Here is a 22,976-nt window from a genome sequence, read left to right as displayed (position 1 = left end):
TCTTTTCTCTCAGGGTTACTCCGCGCAGATGCTGGAAACATTACAATTATCAGTTTCTCTTCATTCGCGACCATGTTACAACCAAGATAAACGCCTTGGTTGACCGCTCACCAACTGCCGAGTTGCAATTCGTTCGAAAACTATGACGCCTAACCCCCAAGGTCCTCACCTTCTCTCCGCCGTCCCCAAAGGTCCCCACGACAGTTCTGAGAGTCGATGCGCATAGGCTGGATCCCCTTTTCAAGTAGAATTCGGTTAATTTTCAACCTCCCAAGGTCCTCGCTCTACTGCCCTCGCTTCCTGCACGATTGCTCGCCAATTCTCCGATTGCGTCGTTGATCCTCTCCGAACTCTGCAAAGTGCTTCCGCGGTCCTAGCGCATGACACCACTTCCAAACCATCTGTGGGCATTGGACAGTAGAAACACGATCTTCAGCTTTTCTGGGGCTCTAATAACCCCATAGTGGAATTTCATCGTGGCGGCTTTGGGATTTTTCTGGCCAGTGACGTGATTTCTGTTAGGGAGACTAATGTACCTGGCGAAAACCATCTCCCACTTTGCGGTCGCACACCCCCCTCTTGATTATCCTATCGCCTCTTCCCCATTTTTCTCCCCTGTGCCTGATTGTGACGATAAACTGGCCCTGGCTTTCCCCCTGTGCTAGCCTTCTTCTTCCCTCCCGTACCTTTACCGTCCCTGAACCGTGCACAACATGGCTTCTCAACCGCCAAATCGAGACTTTTGTCTGGAGTGTCGCTGGGAGGACTTCCATATTGACGTTAAAGATGAGACTGTCCCACGCGATCAGACTCGGTCGCAGTGGGATTGCTTAGACCAGGAGCACCACACGGGTCTTGCGCCATGTGAGGTTGACGAGGCTTGCTGTGACGTGGAGGACTGCGAGGATGACTGCGAGGAAGAATGCCAACTAGACTGTGGGTCAGTATGCGACGGGTTTGTGGACTGCGATGCTTCCACCGTCTGCTCTGTTGCCCATTGTGACGATACTCATTGTGATGGGAACCACTGCGAAAGCACGGATCCTGCGTGTTATGAAGATCACTGCTGTGATGGTCTCGAGGAGCAAAATTGCGAGTTCGACTCTTTTTTCGGTCTCACTACACCTTTATCATTGGATACTTCGGGGACTTTGCCTTCTGCTACCATGAGCCAAGATATTGTTGGCGAAGCTGGGAAGATTCCTGAACATATCCTGCCCGGTGTGATTGATCCTTGCTATCACCAAGACTTCTTGTCGTCGTATCAGGCACATGCCACTCATTGCGACCAAAGTGTCCCGAATCATTTTGAGTGCCATGACTTCCAGAAGGACTTGCAAGGAATTTTCCCCATGCAGCAATTGCCGACACAGACCGATGTTAACCCAGCCGATGTCTTTCATCTGTTGGGAACATGCCCCGATTTCACTGTGCCCAATGATCAGTTTACTCATGATCACACAATTTCAGGCGCTCTTCCAACCCTTAAAAGCAACACTTCCGACCCTCTAAACTTCTTCCATCCACATCCCGAACACCATCATGTACACGGCGAGCACAGCCATGTTCATGGCCACTTCAAAAACCCTAATGACTTAAACCTCAATATCACCGGAGGACCCCATCGTAATCACCATCGATGTCGGGGACACCAACACTCTCATATACACCCTTACTCTCCTTATTCCCGCCAATCCCGGTCCAGCATCAGCTCCCACTTCATTTCAAGTCCCGGCGAAACCCCGCCCCCGCTGGACGGAGGCATCTCATCAGTTTTGACCACGCCTGATTTTTCGGAGGAAAACGATATCCATATGTGCAAATGGAAGACAAATATACACGGGGTGAAAACTCCATGCGGGGCCACTTTTACCGATGCTGGTGCTTTACAAGACCATCTTGTATCGAATCACATGAACACGGTTGATGGAGCCAAGGGCAACGGTTATTACTGTTGCTGGGACGGATGTCATCGTCCAGATGAACCGTTTTCGCAGAAGTCGAAGCTGCAAGGCCATTTTCTCACACACAGCAACTGTACGTATCGAGTCATCCATGTCACGTTTTCCATCACCTGCTAATTTCGATCGTTCGTTTCACCAGACAAGAATTTCAGGTGTTCTGTCTGTCGCAAGACTTTTGCTCGCCAGGCGACCCTTGACCGCCATGAGCGCAGCCATCGAGGCGACAAGCCATATAAGTGCAAGGATTGTGGAAAAATGTTTACTGATAGTAGCGAGCTGAGTAAGTGATTTTTCACTGAATTTCATTCACCAGGGACGTGGCTAATTTTCATAGAAACGCATTCGCGAACCCATACGGGCGAAAAGCCATTCAAGTGTACATACCCTGGATGCGATTTTGAGACTGGGGATTCATCAAACATGTCGAGCCACAGATTGAGTATGTATTTACAACACCTAGACCATGTCAAAATTTCGTACTAACGCACATCAGCCCACGGTGAACGCAAACACAAATGTGCATACCCCGGTTGCACGAAGAGCTTTACTCGACCCGGTATGTCCCCCAGCTGAATATCAACTCTCCCTTCCAATCACTAATTTTCTACCACTTCAGACCAATTAAAGCGCCATCAACGCACGACACACAAAGATCCCAGCTCCGCTTTCCCTTCTCCTAGCCCCGACCCCTTCACACTTACCTCTTTCACCATGGTCTAACGAACTCGAATCATGATTGTCTTTTCTTGTACCTTTCATCCCCCAACTTACCGATTTGATTATTACGATTTCTATGTCTGTTACATTACCTGGTCGATCCTATGATCCCAATATGGAATGGCGCGATATGTGTTCGGGCGTATCTCGGCTTATTGAAATGGTTATTCTGGAATTTTGTTTCATCCTTTGTGTTTAATGATAACCAGGAGAGAAAAAAGGTCTCCTCGTTCATAATCTACCTCCCCTCTCGCCACGAAAGTGGTTTGCAGCAGGCTGGAAATTTCGATGTTGAAAATAAGAATTGGAAGTGCCATGCTATTCCACGTTTTGATTGAAACTTCACGTCCATTCACGTGGTCTGATTTTTTGAATAGTTCTGTAGATTGATTAATTCCAAGCATATATCAGTAGTATGATATCGCACCTGATGTCCCTCCATACACCTGCAATGCCGTCTGGAGATACCAGTTCAAAGGAAGGTAGAGCCAACATTGAATGTTCGTTTGAACATCGATATTTTCAATGTTGTTATACATATGTACCTACCTCCCAGGTGCCCCATTTCCACTACTCAGTACTAGGTACTCATCTTATACACATGTGCATGTGAGTACTTAGTATATGCCCATTCCATTTGAAACATCGAATATTAATCATGTACTATGCACATGTGTAGTAGATGTACACTTCCAAAGTTCAAGGTTGAATACATCAATCCCTTGAGGGAGTGCTATTCAATGTCAGGACCTTTGAATAGTATTTCACGTAGATATTGATATATTTCTGCCAGCCAAATTGAGGTACCTTGTTTATTGAAGACATTGATTGGGGCCGCGCAGCTTCTGAATATCAATCGATTTGAACATGCCACCATAAATAATATGTGCATGTAGCTCTAGACACGACTTTGACTGGAGGCGTCGGCGCTCACTAAGTGCTGCCCAGCACCAGTACCTGGAATTCCCATGCACATGTCAACTGGTGTGAACGTGTGGGTATGTATGCATCAATTGATTCAAATGCTTCCGCACGTGCCAGGTCGAAACCAGATGTCCCGATGTCTGAAATCCTCGGCCCAAAATTGTAAGGTCAGAAAATTGATTTGAAACGACAGGGCTACGTGCATAGGTACATATGCAACAAACTGATGCTGATACATACTGCTAGTATCCATATGTCTACCTCGTGTACGGGTTTCTAAATTTCAAGGTTTGTACCTGCATGTGAGCTTGACTGTTCGAACCCCAAAGTCCACATTTGCATTCACTTTCAAGACTAGTACTGAATTACTGAATCCGCGCGCCAGCACTTGAGGGAAAGTTCCTCATGTCCCAAATCATGCCCAGCGCTTGAAAGTACATAATACTAGTACTGATGGAAGTGGGAAATTGGTTGGTTAAGTACTACTAGAATGTACTACAAATACTCAAGGATAGAATCCGCACATTGACTTTACCACGCATTTGTATTGTCTTGCGAAGTAAGGAAGTGAGTTGGCAAGGCTAGAGTCTGGTAGACAACAGACAACACGCAGGCAACGAAAGGCCAGCCAAGCCAACAAGAAGCAGCAGTCAAAAATCTAACTAGGCCATCCTGTGTGCAAGATCATCCCTGAAACTATACTAGTATACATGGAAGTGTTGGCACCTGGGTTGCACAATCCGATCACTAGGCTCCCCCCAAAAGGTGCACAAAGCTGAGAGCCACAAGACAAGCAGAACCGTCAAACGCGACTCCCATTCTGGGCGCTCATGGAACATCGGGTCAAGGGATCAGCATGTGTTCTAGTGGGGAGTGCTTTCCAACCGAGACAGGCAGAACCATCTTCCTTCCCCCTATCTCCATAGTAATGGGGAGGGAAGTCCGGAACATCAGGTCGGGGAGGGATTGCAGCCTTGACGAGCAGATCCAGAAAACCCCCTATCTCCAGAGAGTACTGGGGAGGGTAGACCAGAAGAGATCGAGTCAGCGTGTTCAAGGAAAGAGAACGGGACAGATAGCCAGTACAAGATTGAGTCATCGACGAGCAGACAACCAGAAGAGACCAAGCCAATAGAAGTCACCAACAGAAAGTAAGGGCGTGTCAACCAAAGCCAGCAAAATTCGCCAGAACCAACCGAAAAAGGAACTATCAGCCAGGGGATGCTAAGAGGCAACACAGAAAACAGGCCAACAAGCAAGCGCAAGGTAAATGCACAGTAGAAACCAAGATATCAATATTTTCCGAGTCCCCAAACGCAGTTCCAACTGCGAATCACAAAGCCAGAAAACCATAGAAGAAACAGACAGTTTGAGAAAACTTGAATGGCGAGTTCGAATAATTGAGTGAAAGAACTGACCAGAGGCTTAAAGCCTTCAGGAGGAGTTGAGGTTGAAGTTCATGAAGCCGATGAAGTCGAATTTTTTTTCTTTTGTATTTTGCTTTGAAAGTAAACTGAACCGGCACAGAGGCAGATTGTGGAATTGTCATTGGAGACAGAAGGACTCGGACCTTGCAAAGGTGAGATGTCAGAAAACAGACTTGAAAGGCAATGACTGCATGATACCTTTCAACCTTGTAAGGCAGATGTTGCATTGGGCGTTTTCTTTCTTCTTTGTTGACATTGTCAACGTTATTGTCGACGTTGATCAGAATGATCTGAGCTGCTGCCAATGAGAGCAAGATGTCAATGATGACAAGAGTTTTGAAGCCTGCAAGATAATAGTCAGTAGGCAAGAGGCAAGAAAAGGGAAAGAAAGAGAATGCTGGCAAACATAAAGAGACATGATGAACATGTTAGAAGGTAAGAGTGGATGAGATATGATCAAGGTGACCAAGGTGTGGATGTGCCTCAACAGGTTGATGTCTTCGATAAAGTCAGCAAGCATTGGAAAAACAGGAAAGAGAGAGAGAAAGAACAAAGAAAGAAGGAAAGGAAAGACAACACAAACATACAAGATGAATGTTATGTTGGAAGAAGGCAAGTGTAGACATGATGGATGTCAAGGAAGGTATGTTGGTTGATGGAAGAAGGAAGAATGACATAGAAGTTTGATGAAAAGATGAAGAAAAGAGTGAAGAGTGATGAAACTTGGGGAAGGGGAAAAAAGGAAAGAGGGAGAGGAGGTGGGGGGGGGGGGGGGGAACGGGGTATTTATACCCCAGGAAAGACCCTGGACGCGTCCCCCAGATCAATCACCTCGCTTAGGATCGACCAATGGCGCGTCAGGATCAAACAACCCCAATGCTAGATCAGATCAGGCACGCGAAGATCAAGATCAGACGCGTTTGAGATCGCTTAGGGACCTATAGGATCGCAGGATCACAACCACCTTCACCACCCTCATCGACCAATCAACCCCAAGGATCAGGATCACACTCGCCTAAGAACGCGTAGAAATCAACGTACTATACAGTTGCAGGATCATCTCCCATACACACGCTAGATCAACACAAAGACTGGTAGGATGGCTGACGTAGTAGAATCGACCAGTACTAGTTGGCACGCAGGATCACAAATCACAATGACTTGAATATGACCATCCAAATCATTAGTATCCTGACCTACCTGTTCATCAGAAACTCTACGAATCATAACAATAGCTTTCAATCTACTGTGTATACTACTGGAGTAAATCAAAAACAAAAAGTTGATACTGTTTCATATAAGGTTAACGTTATACTTCGGCCCCGAACAAATCCCCGAAATTAAGCTTTGCAGCCGTTGTGGGGAACCGAACATGAACCTCGGCTCTCCGCCCAACTTCCAACTAAGCTAAACATTAGAACTCCAAGTCCGAACTCAGCGACACCTCGTCCGAATGAGAGCGCGGTATCGGTCCCCGTAATTAATACGGCCGTAATTAATACGGGAACTTGGGGCCGCCGATTCGCCCATGTCCACCTCGGTGCTTCCAAATTACATTACAGTACAGTATTTACTCGCAGCTTCGGCCGAATGCTTACTCAAGAGTCAACACCATCAACCATGAGAGGTGACCGGCGCCATTTGTCAGCCAGCAAACAAAAAACTACAGCAGAGCACGATGAAACAAAAAGCAAAGCAAAGTAAGCGATCATGTCAACCAAGGCTTCTTCTCCTCTCAGAGCTCAGTGAGGTTACTGTTCTCGTTGACCCTGGTTCTCTCTTCCTCAACCTCCAGCCCTCCAATTTCCATCATGGTCAACTTTATCCAGCCAAAGGTCGACCCCCTGCCAACGGGCATTGATCTGACGGGCAAAACCGTCGTCATCACTGGCGCTAGCTCAGGCATGGGCCTAGAAGTGACCCGACAGCTACTTCGACTTCGCGCCTCGACTGTGGTCCTCGCTGTCCGCAATGTCGCCAAAGGCGAGTCTTGTGCCACTTCCCTCCGTCATGACCCTCGCATCAAGGACCACAACCCCGAGGCTACCGTGAAGGTCATGGAGCTCGACATGGACCGCTACGATAGCGTACGGCAATTCGCGAAAAGGCTGCGCGACGAGATCCCCATTGTCCACATCCTCATCCTCAACGCAGGTATTGGCCTGCTGAAGCTCGAGCGTACCCCAAGCGGCCATGATCGAACCACACAAGTCAATTACCAGTCTAATGTTCTGCTGATCACGGAGCTTCTGCCGTATCTCGAGGCCGGTGCAGAGAGAATGGGCTTTCCCGCGCGCATTAGCTGGGTTGGCAGCCGTGCGCATGAAGCTACGAGCTTCGAGAAGAAATCCCCCATCGAATCCGGCGAAGCTGTGATAGAGCACATGGACAAGGATGAAGCATTTGTGCCGTTTCAGCGCTACGGGGACTCTAAGCTTCTCTGCGCTCTGTTCATGTATAGTCTGGCGCCGCGGCTTGATCCTAAGAAAGTTATTTTCAACATGATGTGCCCGGGTATGGTGAAGACAAACATGAGCGACGTTCTTCCGCTGCATCTGCGCATGATTGTGAATGTCGTCAAGGCGATTCGCGCTAGGCCCGTTGAGGCCGGTGGCTGGATAATCTTGAACAGCGCACTGGTGGCAGGTCCGGAGTCTCATGGAAAGTTCTTGGTGGACAAGACCATCGCCGGGTAAGTCCTTCTAACCCCTTTTCCGAGACATTCTTGTGTGTTTTCAATTACTGACGGATCGTTCACTGTAGCAAATCGGCATTCATCCAGTCGGCGAAGGGACAGGAGATCCAGAAGAAACTTTGGGAAGAGACGGTTGCCGAGATGAATCAGTTGACCACCCTCCCTGCGGAGTTTAAATAGACTTTTGGATTGCCTGCTCTTGAGCCTTTATATTCTTCAGCTCAGATCTATACCTAAGTTGACAGCATCAGGGCCACGTTGTCTAATACAAGCCGATTGATTCGGTTGCCGTTCATTCAGTACATGTCCCATCTACTCTCTCCTTCTACACTGCTCACAGCAACCTCGGAATGCCCCTGACACTCATTTAAGAACCTCCCATGCTGTCGCAACAAACTTTTCTGGCACCGCCACGGCCGATCGGTAGATGCAATGATTGTGACGACTGCCTGGAGTGATCTAGCTCTGACAGGCACACTGCACACTGACTTAATATATCGATTTATAACATTTGAACTAGTAGCTATTGGCGCGTGATCATATTTAGAATACATTCCTAATATGCAATACGTTACCGGGGGGTAATATGAGGCACACTAAACTCGCTGGGGAAGTATATTACACCTCATTTGAACACTCCATAAAGCCGGGTCTAAGGACTCGGGGGCTGACGGGCAATCAGGTGGCCCACAGGAAGCGCTGACGGGCTAATCTATTACATTTGTTATCTGTGTTCGTCCGCCTGTTCTGACTGGATCGATATCGATCTGCCGTCTCGGTCGACCCACTTGGATATCGCTGCAATCTAACGACAGTGGCAGCAGTAGTCTAGACACTCTATAACATTCACACCACGCATCCCTGCTCCGCCCCCACGCGTGATGCGTTCGGAAACAAAAATTCGCAAGAGGGTGAGGTTGCGTTAATTCCCCGCCCCTCCGCCTCGCCTCCCCCCCCCCCCCACCCAAGGTGCGTCCGATGGCATTTATTTCGGCGAGATATACAAAAGTACTGATCTGAGTCCCAACAAAGAGCCGGTGAAACTCCTCCGGCAGTCCTGGGTCCTCCTCTCAGATGCCAGCTCCAGCTCTCAGGTTCAGGTCACAGGTCGGAAGATGCCAGCACCCCAGTCCCGCCCGATCAAAAAACCCCGAATCTCCCTGAGTTGTATTGTCTGTCGCCGACGCAAGGTTGGCTGCGGCCGCGAACAGCCAGAATGTGCCAACTGTGTGCGGATGAAGGAAAATTGCGTCTACCAGGCCATGACTCGGGATGAGTCCACCGGCCGTGTACGACCATTATCCCCGTCGCCGCAGAACTGTCATTACGGTGGATCAGATCCTCATCCCCATTCCAAAATCCGGCCTGGTCAGCCCTCTCCTTCGAGACCGGCCTCACGCTCGAATCACCTATCCGATCCCAGACCCCACATCCTACATTCGCATCCACATCCCCATCCGCATCAACAGTCCGTGGGCCCGTCCGACCCGGCCGTGCCCTCGTGGGAAGAGGCCACCCAGTTACCCAATGACCCTGATGCGTACCCTTCCTGCGAGCACGGTAGCACAGCAACGTCCCGGGGTCCTTTTGAGTCCCCAGAGCCAGCCGCATACCCCTTTAAAAACTCCAAGGATCCCAATTATCCCAGACCAACTCCCCTTTATGGCGATTATCTCAGTCTACGCCGTGGCGGCCATGTGCGATACATCGGTCCAACGTTCTGGGGCTTCGTTGCTGGAAAAGTGAGCTGCGCCCTGCAAGAAGAGCGGTTCCGTGCCATCTTTCATTCTTCATGCGGATTTTATATCGAAAACAATGACAATAGCTGACCTCGCCGGATGTCTTACAGGAGAGTCTGAGCGATGATTTCTTTGACGAAAATCATCATACACCCCCCGGCCTACCTTTGCCTCATATCTCCTCCGTGGGCATGTTCAATCTCCTCCGTTCCTTACCCACGAAGCCTGTCAGTGATGCCCTGCTCGAGTCGTTCTTCGTTGCCGTATGGCCACTGTCGTCCCTTCTGCACCCGCCTATCCTCCAGGCAGATTACGACCAGTTCTGGGACTGGTGTCGAAATAGCGATAACGCCTTACCCTCGGAAAAGCTCCTTGATGACCCGACCTTGATCTGTCTTCTTTTTGCAGTCCTCTATTGCGGCGCATCCGCCGCGCCAGCGGCCAGCTGGACACATTCCAACCTCCAGGGTCTACAAAAGGAGACAATCGTAAGCCACCTCCAGCTGGCATATATGACGAGCCTTTCTTTGTGTCAGCATCAGGAACATCCGACTTTAAATACTCTGATTTCAAGTTTGCTGACTGAACCACTTCTGGACCGCCCTCTGGAACCGATGCGTAACTTGCTTCATGTAAGCACCACGGTCCGTATCGCCAAAATGATGGGATTACATCGGGAAAGGGCGTGGTCTATGCTAAATCCCGTGGACCGCGAAATTCGACGTCGGGTTTGGTGGCACATTGTCTGGCTCGATGTGCAGTCGAGTATCTCCACCGGGCTGGACCTCTGCTGTGGCACCGAGACCCTCGAGACCGTGAGAATGGTGGACTCGATCGATGAAGAAACTAGCGACCTCCCTAGTGAAATTTATCCATCTAACGACTTTATGGCTGGTAGACAGTCAGTCGCGATCATATACGCCATCGGGCGCTTTCAGATGGCTCGTTTACAAGCATGGATCGTCGCGCACCTGCAAAGTCCCCAGGGTCCGACAGAAAAGGGAATTGGAAAGCTTGTCACAGATGCAAAGCAGCTTCTGCAGAAGATGAACTCGCTTATTGCTCTTCTTTCGACGCAAGCAGTCCCGGAAAGGGGTTACATCTCATCCCGACTAGCCAATGTGTCTCCATTCACCCATCCGTCGATGTACAAGGACGATGCCAGCCAGCCGACTGTCTTTGCAGCATGGACGCGCATTATGTTGACATTGATGAAGTTTGAACTCGCGATACTACTACGGAAACCATTTTTGGTACCTCCTGACAATGAGAATCCGCAATCACGCAAATCATGGACTAGGTACTTCTTTTTCTTTCGAGTTCATCACTGCTCCCCCCTCATATGTATTGCTAGTATATGTGTGCTCTGCAGCCAGAGATGGACCCGGTTATATCTTGATCACTGTCCACTTTCACCTCGTTGTGGCAACAAGCCTACTTACAAGTGATCGAATATATAGCATCGTACAGCTCTGCGTGAACTATTTGCGTATATACCTACAGCTCCACCAAACACCTGCGTTTGCTCCGTATGCATGGTTCTGCTGCAGCCATTATGGGCCTTCTCAATGTGTGTTCATCACGCTAATCTACCTCCATTCATTCCCGGGCCCGGGGGAGATCTTCCTGGCCCGACATCTCGTCGACGAGTTTATACATCACCGCGCGACTCATGACAAAATTTCTGACCCCTGGTCAACTTCATCAACGAGGAACAACTCTGAAGAATCCGAGTCCAATGGAGGCAAAATGCGGATGCCTTTGGCCATACAGGCTTTGGTGGAACTTCACAATCGCCTGGACTCTTCTCGTGGACCGCAGGAACGACCCCTGTCGCAGCCAGATACAATCGAGTCTTCGTATCGCTTTGCCGCATCTCATCTTGCCACAAAGGCCACCTCCCACTTGCGCGTTACACCCAATCAGACCTCTGCTGAGACATCCTCCTCCGCCAACCGCACCAACCACAATTGCGAAACTCCAGCCACTGTTACAGGATCCCCACCAGTAGTGGCTAGGGGCAGCAAACCAGGGCTGCCGAATAGCATCTTTGAAACTGAAAGTGAATTTGTTCCAGATATGAACTTCCTTCCGACTATCTTGGATCTCGAAGCCTGGTCGTCGATGATTATCCTGGAATCCGACGATATCCTGGCCAATCCTGATAACCCGATGAATGATCACCCAATCACGCCAGGATTGGGCATGCCCAAGCCGACTTACGACAAGTCTGCTCTATCTGGAGGTCTTACTTTCTCAGCCTAGTGCGATTATGCACCCGGGACAACTCCCCGTTAGGCAAAATAGTGAACGTCTTCATAAACCCTGCCAGCAAGCTCAGATCCTCCAAGGCTGAACCAGAGCCGCCTTTATCACCGGACGTACTGGCAGAGCGAATGGGTTCCGTTGTTGATGAGATACACCAAAAGTTCCCCGACGCCTGTGTCATCTTGGTTGAATATTTGGCTGTGTTGGGTGCCGACACGGTGACACCAAGCCCGGACGAGATGTCGGGTTCGGTCAGGAAAGAATTGATTACAATCGCAATCTTGCTTCCAGGCTGCAATCTGTTTACGAGAAAGTGTCTTCTAGCCGACCGCAATGGTGCACAAGATTGCCGATGCACGAGGTTAGCCAGTGTCATGCTCTTGGCTCCGCGGACCCTTGGGTGGAAGGGTTCAGCTTGCAATTGCTATTCAAGCGCGGTCCCGTATTTCACCAAACCTCAAGGGGATGGAAGCTGTGGCAGGCCATCTATTCGAGCTCCTTAAGAAGAACAACCGAGGAAGTCTTTCCATGACTGCCTTACAGTACAGGAGGCCCTACTGCAGCAGATCGGCGGTATAGACTCGATAATTATCAAGGGCAATATATGCACATAGGGTTTTGGTTGGTGAGGATTGAGGACCAATGGCATACCCGCGGAGAATTGATGAGATCCACGTGTGTCGGATAACATATTCTACCGATCACACCGGCCGGCTTTGAGAATTAATCTGATCAATCTGCATGGAAATTAGATATAGACGTGGCATGAAAGGCAAACCATAATATCCCAGCCATGGGTGTGAGGTTCTCGCTGCTGGTCATGCCAGAATGCACATTATTATGGTTGTGTTCATTTACAAGAGCAGGTGAAAGATGCATCCACGGCGACCATTTCATAATTCATCAAATAGTAATACATTTTTCAGCTTCGATGTTTCAGAGCCTTCATAGGAGATGTGAAGTCATTCAGAAGCTCGCTCATGCACATTGTTAAGCCTTTCTGGAGAGTAGGCCACCCTGTTCTAGCAGAGAGGACCCGCAGGAATTCCTTCAATAAACGATGTGAACTGCCTGGGGTTGATAGCATCCCAACGCCTGTGAGATGAACAAATATACCCGATCCAGTTTCAATCCAACGTTCTCGCACCCCCGGTTCATGATGCTGGTCAATCTTGAGTAAACTGGCAGGGGGGTGGAGAGGAATAGATTCTCCGGATGTTTCGGACCTCTCAGGCTGCAATTGGGCATAGACCCACAGATACAAAGTAGCTATAAGCAGAGAGAAGGAATGGTAGCAAGCATTGATAGGGGTTGATCGTATTTCACCAATCAAAGCCCCTGCATGTGCAACACATTGTCTTGAGGGTATTGGATTCTCACTCATCCAGTAGGAGAGGTAAGCTTCTGCTGCTAGCATATCCTGCTTTGAAGCGTACCATCCGCTATATGCGTAAAGCTGCTTCAATGGAACATGTCTGAGAATTCCAAGTAAATGGAAAAATATCTTCCTAGATTCGGAGATGCCGACGGATTCAGATGGTGAGTATGTCGCTGGGGTCAGAATTTCGTACTTCCAGTCTAGCTTCCTGTACGAAGTTGATAGGCGCGCATTTGGGACGGGTCCTCCGTCTTCGGGACCCAGGTCAAACAGTACACAAGATTGGGAGGCATTAATAGCACGACGTTCTTCCACAAACAAAGTCAGGTGCAAAACCAGCTTGCATAATTCTGATGAGTGTTGCAGGGCATCATTCGACGTCCAGTCCATGGATAAAAGCTGATTTAAGCTATTTTGTTGCACTGTATGAAGTTCAGGGACGTTAGCTGATGAATGCTGTGAGATGTGAAAATTTACTGACCATTATTCAACCCTGACCGGCTCCTCCATTCATTTTCATCGCGGGGAACCCACAGATTATCTGACGATGGGAGTATCTGCTCAAATTCCTTGGCGGAGAAGCAAGTTTCTGCCCCGAGAAAAATGAAGTAATAACAATCCACCACTGGAAGAAATCTCGTCAGTTCATCCAAGAATGAATACAACGGCTGTCTTGAAGATAAGGCGCGTTTAAAGTAGGAATATATTGGAACTTACCAGAAAAGCAGTATGCAAGCCTCCTTTCTGACTCGCGACGAATCCAAGATTGCCATTGACCGTGAGATTCAACACTGTTCATCTCAGTGGATAAAAGGGTGTCCTTATCATTTGATGATATGACAAATCGACGGATTAGTGAAGCTAGCCAGGCTCTTTGGACCTGCAAATTGACCAGGCTATCTTTGAAACCAATGAACATGAGGCCGACAACAACGAGCAAAGAGCACTGTGCTAATGTCATTGTATCATATCCCCGAGATCTCAAGAACTGCAGGCGGGTTAGTGAATCTGATAGAAGGAAAGAGACCAGGGATAACATACATCGTTAGGAATGGCCAGTCGCAAAAGATCTGGTAGAATTGAGGAATAGTGGCACCGTTTGGAGAGGCGAGTGTACTGGCACCCAATTGATGCCACAGCCAACGCGAGCATCCAGGGTGTATCCTTCTTCTCTAACAATGATCGGTGAATGAATGGCAGCTGGGTATCAAAATACTCAAAGTAAAGTTGAATGAAGGAATTGAAAACCGAGAATGAAGGGAATGGGGTATTTTTAAAACGAGGGTCGGTTTGTTGGGCATAGAAGGCAAGGATGGCTTGATAGGCGTCAGCTAGTTGCGTCCTGACGTGACAGAAGTTCTCTGCCACTGTGATGTCATCATCCGTGGCTTGCATAGCGGGATTATAGACAGGCGTTGAACTCCCTGATAAGCGTGGCGTCTGCTGTTGACCGGGCATACAAGGCTCTCGGCCCATGTTCGGGGGCTGCATATCTGTGGGAGTATGGGGGATTGGGGTATCAAGAGCGCCATGTTGAGGAATTCCCGCGCCTGGGGTAAACGGGTAAGGAGAATACCCTAGCAAAGGATTTGGTTCATTCCGGTGGTGATCAAGTACTAGATCACCCTCAGGGAAAAAGTGTGAATATTCCAGTGTCCAGGGGAACTCAGCGCCCATGGTTAAGCCAGTCGGTGACACGCGGTCAATGGCCCTGAATATGACATGGTCATCTTGTGAGTTGAGCATGTTATTCATGCTCAAATGAAAGTTTTCCGAGCCAGATGGCAACGGTGTGATTGGGGAAGCTGGCATTTGAACGGCCTCATCGGTGATCATTGGCACATCTATTGGCACATCGGAGTCCGAATCTCGAGTTTGGCTCACACGACTCTCCACACAAGATAGCCGGCTACCAGAGCCCCGGTTACGACTCCGCTGGAGACAACTTCTGCCTTTGTTTATACATCGAACACAGGGACTCCCGCCGCTACATTTCACCTTGTCTTGAGAGCAGCCCTGGCAAGCGCTGCTGCCTCTTGTGCGGACGACTAGTCCTTCAGCCTCTGTGCCATGTGTCATGACATGCCTAGCCATAGTGTCCCTGTAAGAATAACGCGTTAATATAAAATTTTGTCTATTATTTCCCAAAAGAGGAGAGAAACTAGATACTGACTGGCGTGAGAATGACCGCGAACATAACGGGCAAGCGTAAGGTCGAACACCGGAGTGGCGGCGAAGGTGACGTTCGAGGTGCTCACGGCGACTGAACTTCTCTTTACAAAAGTGACATTCCATGTTTGTAGAAACACTTCTTTTCTTTCCACCTCGCCTTGGGCTACGGGAGGTGGAGGAGTTGCAAAATCCGGCGGTGAGGCCCGTGAGGGTATTGCCGGCGGTCCACTCGGCAGGCGAGTCGTGACCCGCGTAGAAAGCTGGGGGCCTGGGGCAACAAATGTTTACCCTTTCCCCCTCACCTTGGAAAGTGCGGGGCCCCATATACACGATATGACTACCTCTGATCTCTCACAAGTGAAGCGAGACTGGGGCGTGTAATGCCAATAAGCAAAAATCACTACGAAATTTTCCGTTCTGCGGGAATCAGGCGAAATTAAAATACAATACTGTAATGTTGGGTACAAACACAACACAGGGGTAGCGGCTCAGGGCTCGGAGAAAAAAAATATATGGTATTGATGTTTTAAAATTGTTAACATGAAATAATCTTCAATATCAATAAATCTTCCATCGTATCTACTTTGCTTCAGGAACAAACTTTGGAAGTTGCAGATGGAAGCTTTGAAAGATTCGGACGAGAGGCCTTATAAGACAGTCTTCTTGAACTCCTTCGTTGGCGTCTTTCGCTCAAACAGCTCGTCGATCTCTGCGATTGTGCGATTCATCATTTCCGGCACCTCCAGGTAAAATACCACCCAAGCGACGACCGAGAGGAATGCAAAAATAAAACCAATCTTCCCACCCATATCACCTTCATTGGTCTCGTACATGTAAGGCACAGAGAATCCAAATGCCCAAGTTGTGAGGAATTGAACAAAGAAACCCACTGATTGGGTCTTGGCTCGGAGCCTTAGAGTCGAAGTTTCTGATGCAATGACGGGGTAAACGCTACCCACGCCCATGGCATAAATGAAGTTGACCACCACGATAAGACATCCAACCGCCCTGCAAGATATTAGATTCAAACTTCACTCAGTTAATAGGGGATTGAGAACTCACCAGAAGGCACGCTCGGCCTTGAAACATCCAATTATACCGATGATTAACCAAAGTATCGCAATCCCGATACAGGCCCAAAGCATAGTGTTTCGGCGGCCGTAGACGTTCATGGTGTACCAAGCGGAAATATAGCCAGGGATCGCCACGCAAAGGAGCGCGGTGGTCACATTCAGCGAAATGGTATAGGACATTCCACCCAGTTCCATGAAATAAGTGGACTGTGCTATCATAGCAATTCCAGCAAAGTTCTGCACCATGTTGGCATATAGAACTATTCTTGTACGTCGCCAGTTTGTTCCCTGGAAGCATTCCATATAGCCTGGTTTCTCTTCGCTAGCCTGGATCTGTCTCTCGTGCTCCAAGGAACTTTCAATCTTTGCAACCGCCTCTTCTGCATCTTTTGTAGGGAAAAGTCTGGAGTATGCTTTGATTGCCTGGGCGCGCTTGCCTAGCTTGGCGTAAATGCTCGGGCTTTCGGGACAGAAGAAGGCTAGAATCATTGCGACACCGGTAGGGACAATTTCCGCGGCAAATAAAATCTGTTTAAGAATACAGGATTAGTCAGTTTCAATTTCATAGTCGTTGAAGTCACGAGCCCATTGCCTGATACTTACACGGTAGGAGTCAGGGGTGAAATTCATGAGCCGAACATCAATTCCTGCGATTGAAATGATTTGCCCGATGAGCTGGAAGAACGTTATTAATGTCTGTCACAGACAACTACCCAGAAAGTCAAGTTGGACTTACCATAGAAATAGTAAACAGAGATAAAAGAGCACCGCGCAGGCGAACTGGAGCTACCTCTGAGACATAGGTCTGTGATGCAGGAAGCATCAAGCCTAAGCCGTAACCCAGGATCGCCTTGGAACCAGTGAAAAGACCCCGTCGAGCATTCAGTTCAAGAAGGAGATCCGAGAAAAAGCTGAGCAAGGCACCGGCAATTGCAATGAATCCTCCACCAATGCTAGACACCCTTGTTCCAAACCGATCCGTTATGTAACTGCAGGTTAAGGAGCCGAACATGACACCAACAGGCATCATGGTAGTCCACAGTGAGATCCACATTGCCGGTAATAGCCACGAATAATCTCCCTGGTAGGTTCCGAACGACTCCCTGTGAAATTACTGGTAAGCAAAGATACAAATTGTGCCGGTTATCGACTGAAAGGTGCATCCATACTGAAATCCCGGCATTGCCGTCACTACACCGGCAGTGATCACGTCGTATCCGTAGAGTAAGGGGCTGACAGTCATGAAGCAGCAGTAGATGATTGCCCAGGTATTCTTCTTTATGGCTTGCAAGATACTTTCGTTTGGATCCTCATCATCGGTAATGACCTCTGCCCCGGACTTGACAGTCCATTCCACGTGGGCATCGGTGGCCTTCTCTTCCATCTCCATGGCTTCAAAGGGACATTCAAATGTTCAAAGATTAAAAGTCCACTGATATGTTATGAAATTTGGTGGACACAATATGCCATCAGTTATGGCAGGCAGATCAATGGCAGGATTATATACTCTTGCAAGGTAGCGTTCAATATTCCATGTAAACCAAAAGTGCGCATATGCCTTGTCAATATTTCGAGAAGCAGCCGTATTTGGTAAACTGTCAATCAGCCCTCATAGTCACAAGCGCCGGTACCCCACAGGAACACGAGTTGAAAATTTCCGCCAAGTTGGTAGAATCCGACTTAAGGCTGGGGTACGCTGCGTCGGCTCCCCATCGGATCCCCGCCGCATCTCCATTTGACGTTCTACGCCCCGCAAATATCGAAGTGGATTCACCTGAATCCTGATCAAATAGCTGTTTACAGTTTGATAGCGACAGGCATCTGGACGCGTGAAACGGTTACTCCATGAATTAATGGCTTCAAATGCGAATTTATTCTATGTTTCTCTCTACCTGCCCATCTGCTACACGTGCTAATGAATTACCAGGGATATGTTTCAATGTGCCAGAACATGGCTCTAAGCCCTGCCAAGAATGTAGAGATATCCATAGATGTGGCCCAAGCTTCCAGTGGGTCACCTAGAAGCATTAGCCATCTACCTGGGCATTTTGAACCAATCACACACTCTGCTACCGTTGAACTTGAGTCCACAGATACGGATACGCTGCCATACAATTAGACACCACTTCAGGGTCACCCTGGAAGAAAGCGGGGATTGCGGGGCGACTAATCGAATTCAGGTTCGTATATTGCAAACTCTAGATGTTAAGAGGGCCATGAGAAGCGACCATAGCCCATGGGGAAATTAAAATCGCGAAAAGGCCGAGAATCACCCGGTACCTACATTCATCGACCCAGCCCCAACATGATCCACCTGGGGCCTGGGCACATGTACTATGTAAGCATTGGAGGTGAGAGCCAGTTACTCTCGCCAGGACAGGAAAGTTTGGGGCTCCAGTGGCGTTCGTTTTTCGGCTCTGTTGAAACTTGAAATACCGGGTCGTATACGGAGAGCCGAAAACATACCTATATTTCCCGAATTCTATTATCTTATTCGGTAGCCATACTTGGGATTGTGCTCGCGGTTGAATGGCCCGACGGTGGGCCAATCTCGGAATAGACAGGGCCATTGCGAGCTGAACCACGTTGCTCGGGTCGAGTCACACCGACACGGCCTCGAGTGGAGTTCCGAATCCCCGGCACCCCAGCTTTTACTTGCCCCACAATTCGGTTGATCGCAAAGACCCTTGGATTTCAATCCGAAGATCACTCGGCTTGTTGCCTGCCAGAAGCTTTTTTCGAATATTCGTTTTTTTCTCCCCTGAACTATTATCTTCTCACAAGACGATATTTTCAATTTCCTCTTATCTTCGCACCTCAGCCCTGAATAAGGTCGTTATATACTTTACACGGCACCAGAGGCACGATGAGCGAAGAAAGAGATAACTTCCCGTACTGGGACCAGACGCTACTTGTTGATGAACGTGTAGAGGATTTGATCCAACGCATGACAATTGAGGAAAAATGCGGATTGATGTTCCAGGACATGATTGTCATGGGAGAAGACGGCGCTCTTGCCCCAGCACAACCCCATCTCCACATGATCAGCAATGAAGACATAGTGCACCAACGAAAGATGTCATACTTCAATCTCTTGGGTCCTGTCACCAATGCACGAGCAGCTGCGAAGTGGCACAACAATCTCCAACGAGTCGCACGAAGCACACGACTAGGAATTCCCGTCACCCTATCCACAGATCCGCGCAACCATTTCACCGACAACGTGGGCACGGGCTTCAAAGCCGGGATCTTCTCCCAATGGCCCGAGAGCTTAGGGTTCGCCGCAACTCGCTCTGCAGATCTCGTGGAAAAATTCGCCGACATTGCCCGCCAGGAGTACCTAGCTATCGGTCTACGTCTCGCCTTGCACCCCCAGGTTGATCTGGCGACAGAGCCGCGCTGGTCTCGCATTGGAGCCACATTCGGCGAGGACTCAAGCCTTACCTCGGAGCTGCTCACGGCGTACATCCGTGGATTCCAAGGTGCCGCTCTTGGCTCGCAGTCGGTATCGACGATGACCAAGCACTTCCCTGGCGGTGGTGCCCAGAAGGACGGGGAGGATCCTCACTTCCACTACGGCCGCGAGCAGGTGTATCCTGGGGATAACTGGGAGGGACATCTTCAACCCTTCCGTGCCGCTATTAAGGCAGGTACTGGACAAATTATGCCCTCCTACGGAATGCCAGTCGGCACCAAGTACGAGGAGGTGGGCTTTGCATTCAACAAGGAGATCATGACTGGTCTTCTTCGTGAAGAACTCGGCTTCCAAGGAATCATCTGCACAGATTGGGCGGTCTTGACTGATAAGAGCTTCTTTGGGGAGCCCATGCCTGCGCGTGCTTGGGGAGTCGAGCATCTGTCGCCTGAGGAACGCCTGGTGAAGGTTTTGGATGCTGGGTGTGATCAAATGGGAGGCGAATCTTGCCCCGAACTTCTGAGTGGCCTTGTCGCTGATGGAAGAGTCTCTGTGGAGCGAATCGATGAATCCGTCCGTCGACTACTCCGCGAGAAGTTTATACTGGGACTATTCGACTCTCCATTTGTTGACGAGGATGCCGCAGAGCAGATTGTTGGTAATGCCGAGTTCGTTAAGCTGGCCAATGAGACGCAAAGGCGCAGCTATACACTTCTCACAAATCACCGGAGCGTCCTCCCTCTGACTGCCGACGCGGGTAAAAAGTTCTATCTCGACGGAATCTCCCCCGAAGTTGCTCAAGCGCGCGGCTTGAATCTTGTTTCGGATATAGAAGACGCAGATATTGCTCTTGTGCGTTTGAAGGCGCCATTTACGCCACGACCCGGTGCTTTTGAGTCTCTATTCCATGCTGGATCTTTGGAATATACCGAAGAAGAAAAAGCCCGCCAGGCTAAGATCTTTGAAGTTGTGCCCACTGTGATTGTGGATATGTACGTTGATCGACCCGCCGTTATCCCGGAGATTGTGCAAGGTGCATCTGCCATCTTTTTCAACTACGGTGCCACTGCAGACGCATTTTTGGATGTTGTTTTCGGAGTCTATAAGCCGCAGGGCAAGCTTCCGTTTGATCTTCCTTCATCAACTGAAGCTGTGGAGCAGTCCAGATCGGATATGCCATATGACACCAAAGATCCGCTCTTCCGGTTCGGGCATGGATTAAGCTATGATTGATGATACTAAGACGTTTTACTATTATATTCCGTTGATAGATGTTTGTATAGAATTAGACATCTGGAGTGATTGATTGTAAATTGCTTGGTACTTACACATGTTCGTCTCGTACTCTTCCTTCTGCTTCAGCTTCGTAGCTATCACTTCTTCCACTTCTGGCAACCAATAACGTGTCATCACACGCGAGAGACCGATGCTAATATCATGCGTGGATGCAAAGATAGGGTGATGATGTTGTTGAGATAGATTGTAGAGTCCATTTAGACTGTCCAACGCTGAGAAATACCAATGTTCGCCCTGAAATCTGTCCGTATTCAGTAATGATGATGAACCGCCGACCCCGCGGAATGAGATAGTTCGCGTCCTTGAGTCCTTGACCGCCTGAAAAGATGCAGCCTCATGCAGGTCTCGCGGATGCATGTTATTCCGCAGCCGCAACCCCCTGGCCAGGACTCAGGAGTCAGGAATAACATGATTTGCTCTGGAAAATAATACTGAAATTGAAAAGTCATCGTGTATGGCGGCCGATAGAGGCCACCCCTAGGTCATATCCCAATTTCAGTTTCCAACTTTACCGCCCTGTTTCCCGCCTGTATTGTATTTATCATATATAGGAATATATTAAGGGATTTGATCTAAATACGGGTCACTTTTAGAACATTTAGACTTGAGAATAGACTTGAGAATAGACTTGAGAATAGACTTGAGAGTAGACTTGAGAGAGTAGACTTATGAAGGGACTTAAGAATGGATTATATGACTAGGATCTCAGCCTCTCTTTCTTGCCAGTTGTTGTGATAATTTACCTGAGAAAGAGAAGTAGTTAATACAATAGAGTATTAATAATATATAATAGAGTTCAAGGATTTAATGTATAATGCAGCGCTGAACTGTCACCAGGATACTGTCCTTGGACTCTGCCCAAGGGAAAACTGCAATTTGAACCATATTCGGGAACTTCTCGTAGGATGAAAATGGGCGAAGGGAGGTTGGAGGACTCGAAGGTAATCGATGAAGTGTAGATATGCCGAGTCAAATGAGGCAGGTAAAATAATGGTGATCGGCGACCGGAAGCAAGGTGGTACTGAATAACGGTCTGAGAAAATGTGTTGACTAGAGTAGTCAAAGAAGGAAGAACCTGAAAAGCTCAGCAAGATTGAGAACTCTCGAACGGTGTGACCAGAACGGTCACACGGTCGAGGAAGGAGAAACACGTAGGAATCAATAAGGTTGGAGGGGGTGAGGAAGAAGGAGGGAGTTGGAAGAAGAGAAGATTGAAAGGAAAGAAAAAGTGGGATGCCTGAACATAATGGAGTTCAAAAACATTGAACTAATATGAATTTGGAATTACTCGGAAAGTTGAAATTGGGATTTGACCAGGGGTGGCCTCTATCGGCCGCCGCACATCGTGTTGTATTTTCTAGCGGGTTTAGACCCTGGATTCCAAGAATCTAGCCGCTAGCGCCATCTCGCTATCCACTTCGAAGTTTGGCCAGTGGAGCTGTCCCCACAAACTCCAAAGCGGGTCTTCGGAGTCCTATATCATATCATTGAGACAGGAATAGTCGCATTGTTCGGGTGGATTGCATTGCTGGGGTGATTGTAATATCCAGGCTCAATGATTACTGAAATTAATTGAGCGTGCCACGCCAACTTTTCATTGAAGAGCAAGTAAGAGCCTACAGGTATGACGCGATAAAGGAAGCAAGTTCTGATGCTTATCGATGAGAGCCTCTGGTCACCAGGACATCTACTTCCCAGGTGGGGTCATGATTCTTTCATTGCTGTAAGTTTCTAATGAGCTACGCCATAGATTATCTATAGACCGGGAAGACTATTGATTCTGATAATCAATCTTGAATCAAATAGGGGAAGATGGAGCTGCAAAAGAGATGAACACTCTCCAATGAACAATGACAAACTCCGTCTCAACATTAACACTCGGGTTCTAGACTCATGGCGGCTTGAGCT

The 22,976-nt window shown here is 48.6% G+C and overlaps 6 protein-coding genes across 6 annotated transcripts; 4 read left to right on the top strand and 2 right to left on the bottom strand.

Annotated features, from left to right (window-relative positions):
- Window positions 1-713: 713 nt before the first annotated feature.
- Window positions 714-2,684, top strand: N7466_002685 (C2H2-type zinc finger protein; the record flags this gene model as incomplete). Its single annotated transcript, XM_057162083.1, has 5 exons — window positions 714-2,037; window positions 2,104-2,244; window positions 2,299-2,403; window positions 2,458-2,520; window positions 2,581-2,684. 5 exons carry the CDS (start codon window positions 714-716, stop codon window positions 2,682-2,684), a joined length of 1,737 nt encoding a protein of 578 aa, XP_057025368.1.
- Window positions 2,685-6,843: 4,159 nt separating this feature from the next.
- Window positions 6,844-7,907, top strand: N7466_002684 (uncharacterized protein; the record flags this gene model as incomplete). The annotated part of the gene is made up of 2 exons (XM_057162082.1): window positions 6,844-7,724; window positions 7,796-7,907. The coding sequence occupies 2 exons, from the start codon at window positions 6,844-6,846 to the stop codon at window positions 7,905-7,907; spliced, it is 993 nt and encodes a 330-aa protein (XP_057025367.1).
- A 701-nt stretch (window positions 7,908-8,608) lies between these two features.
- N7466_002683 (Transcription factor) lies at window positions 8,609-11,731 on the top strand (the record flags this gene model as incomplete). Its single annotated transcript, XM_057162081.1, has 4 exons — window positions 8,609-8,638; window positions 8,726-9,469; window positions 9,553-10,719; window positions 10,970-11,731. 4 exons carry the CDS (start codon window positions 8,609-8,611, stop codon window positions 11,729-11,731), a joined length of 2,703 nt encoding a protein of 900 aa, XP_057025366.1.
- A 925-nt stretch (window positions 11,732-12,656) lies between these two features.
- On the bottom strand, window positions 12,657-14,948 carry N7466_002682 (uncharacterized protein; the record flags this gene model as incomplete). The annotated part of the gene is made up of 4 exons (XM_057162080.1): window positions 12,657-13,534; window positions 13,594-13,737; window positions 13,830-14,100; window positions 14,154-14,948. 4 exons carry the CDS (start codon window positions 14,946-14,948, stop codon window positions 12,657-12,659), a joined length of 2,088 nt encoding a protein of 695 aa, XP_057025365.1.
- Window positions 14,949-15,931: 983 nt separating this feature from the next.
- Window positions 15,932-17,747, bottom strand: N7466_002681 (uncharacterized protein; the record flags this gene model as incomplete). The annotated part of the gene is made up of 5 exons (XM_057162079.1): window positions 15,932-16,292; window positions 16,347-16,885; window positions 16,961-17,032; window positions 17,094-17,460; window positions 17,527-17,747. 5 exons carry the CDS (start codon window positions 17,745-17,747, stop codon window positions 15,932-15,934), a joined length of 1,560 nt encoding a protein of 519 aa, XP_057025364.1.
- Window positions 17,748-19,223: 1,476 nt separating this feature from the next.
- N7466_002680 (glycoside hydrolase family 3 protein) lies at window positions 19,224-21,005 on the top strand (the record flags this gene model as incomplete). Its single annotated transcript, XM_057162078.1, has 1 exon — window positions 19,224-21,005. One exon carries the CDS (start codon window positions 19,224-19,226, stop codon window positions 21,003-21,005), a length of 1,782 nt encoding a protein of 593 aa, XP_057025363.1.
- Window positions 21,006-22,976: the final 1,971 nt, after the last annotated feature.

The sequence above is a fragment of the Penicillium verhagenii genome (assembly GCF_028828195.1).
Source record: "Penicillium verhagenii strain IBT 33310 chromosome Unknown utg000003l_segment0_segment0, whole genome shotgun sequence".
Lineage (NCBI taxonomy): Eukaryota > Fungi > Ascomycota > Eurotiomycetes > Eurotiales > Aspergillaceae > Penicillium > Penicillium verhagenii.
Note: the sequence above shows the minus strand (reverse complement) of the source record. Positions and strands in the feature narration are given on the sequence as shown.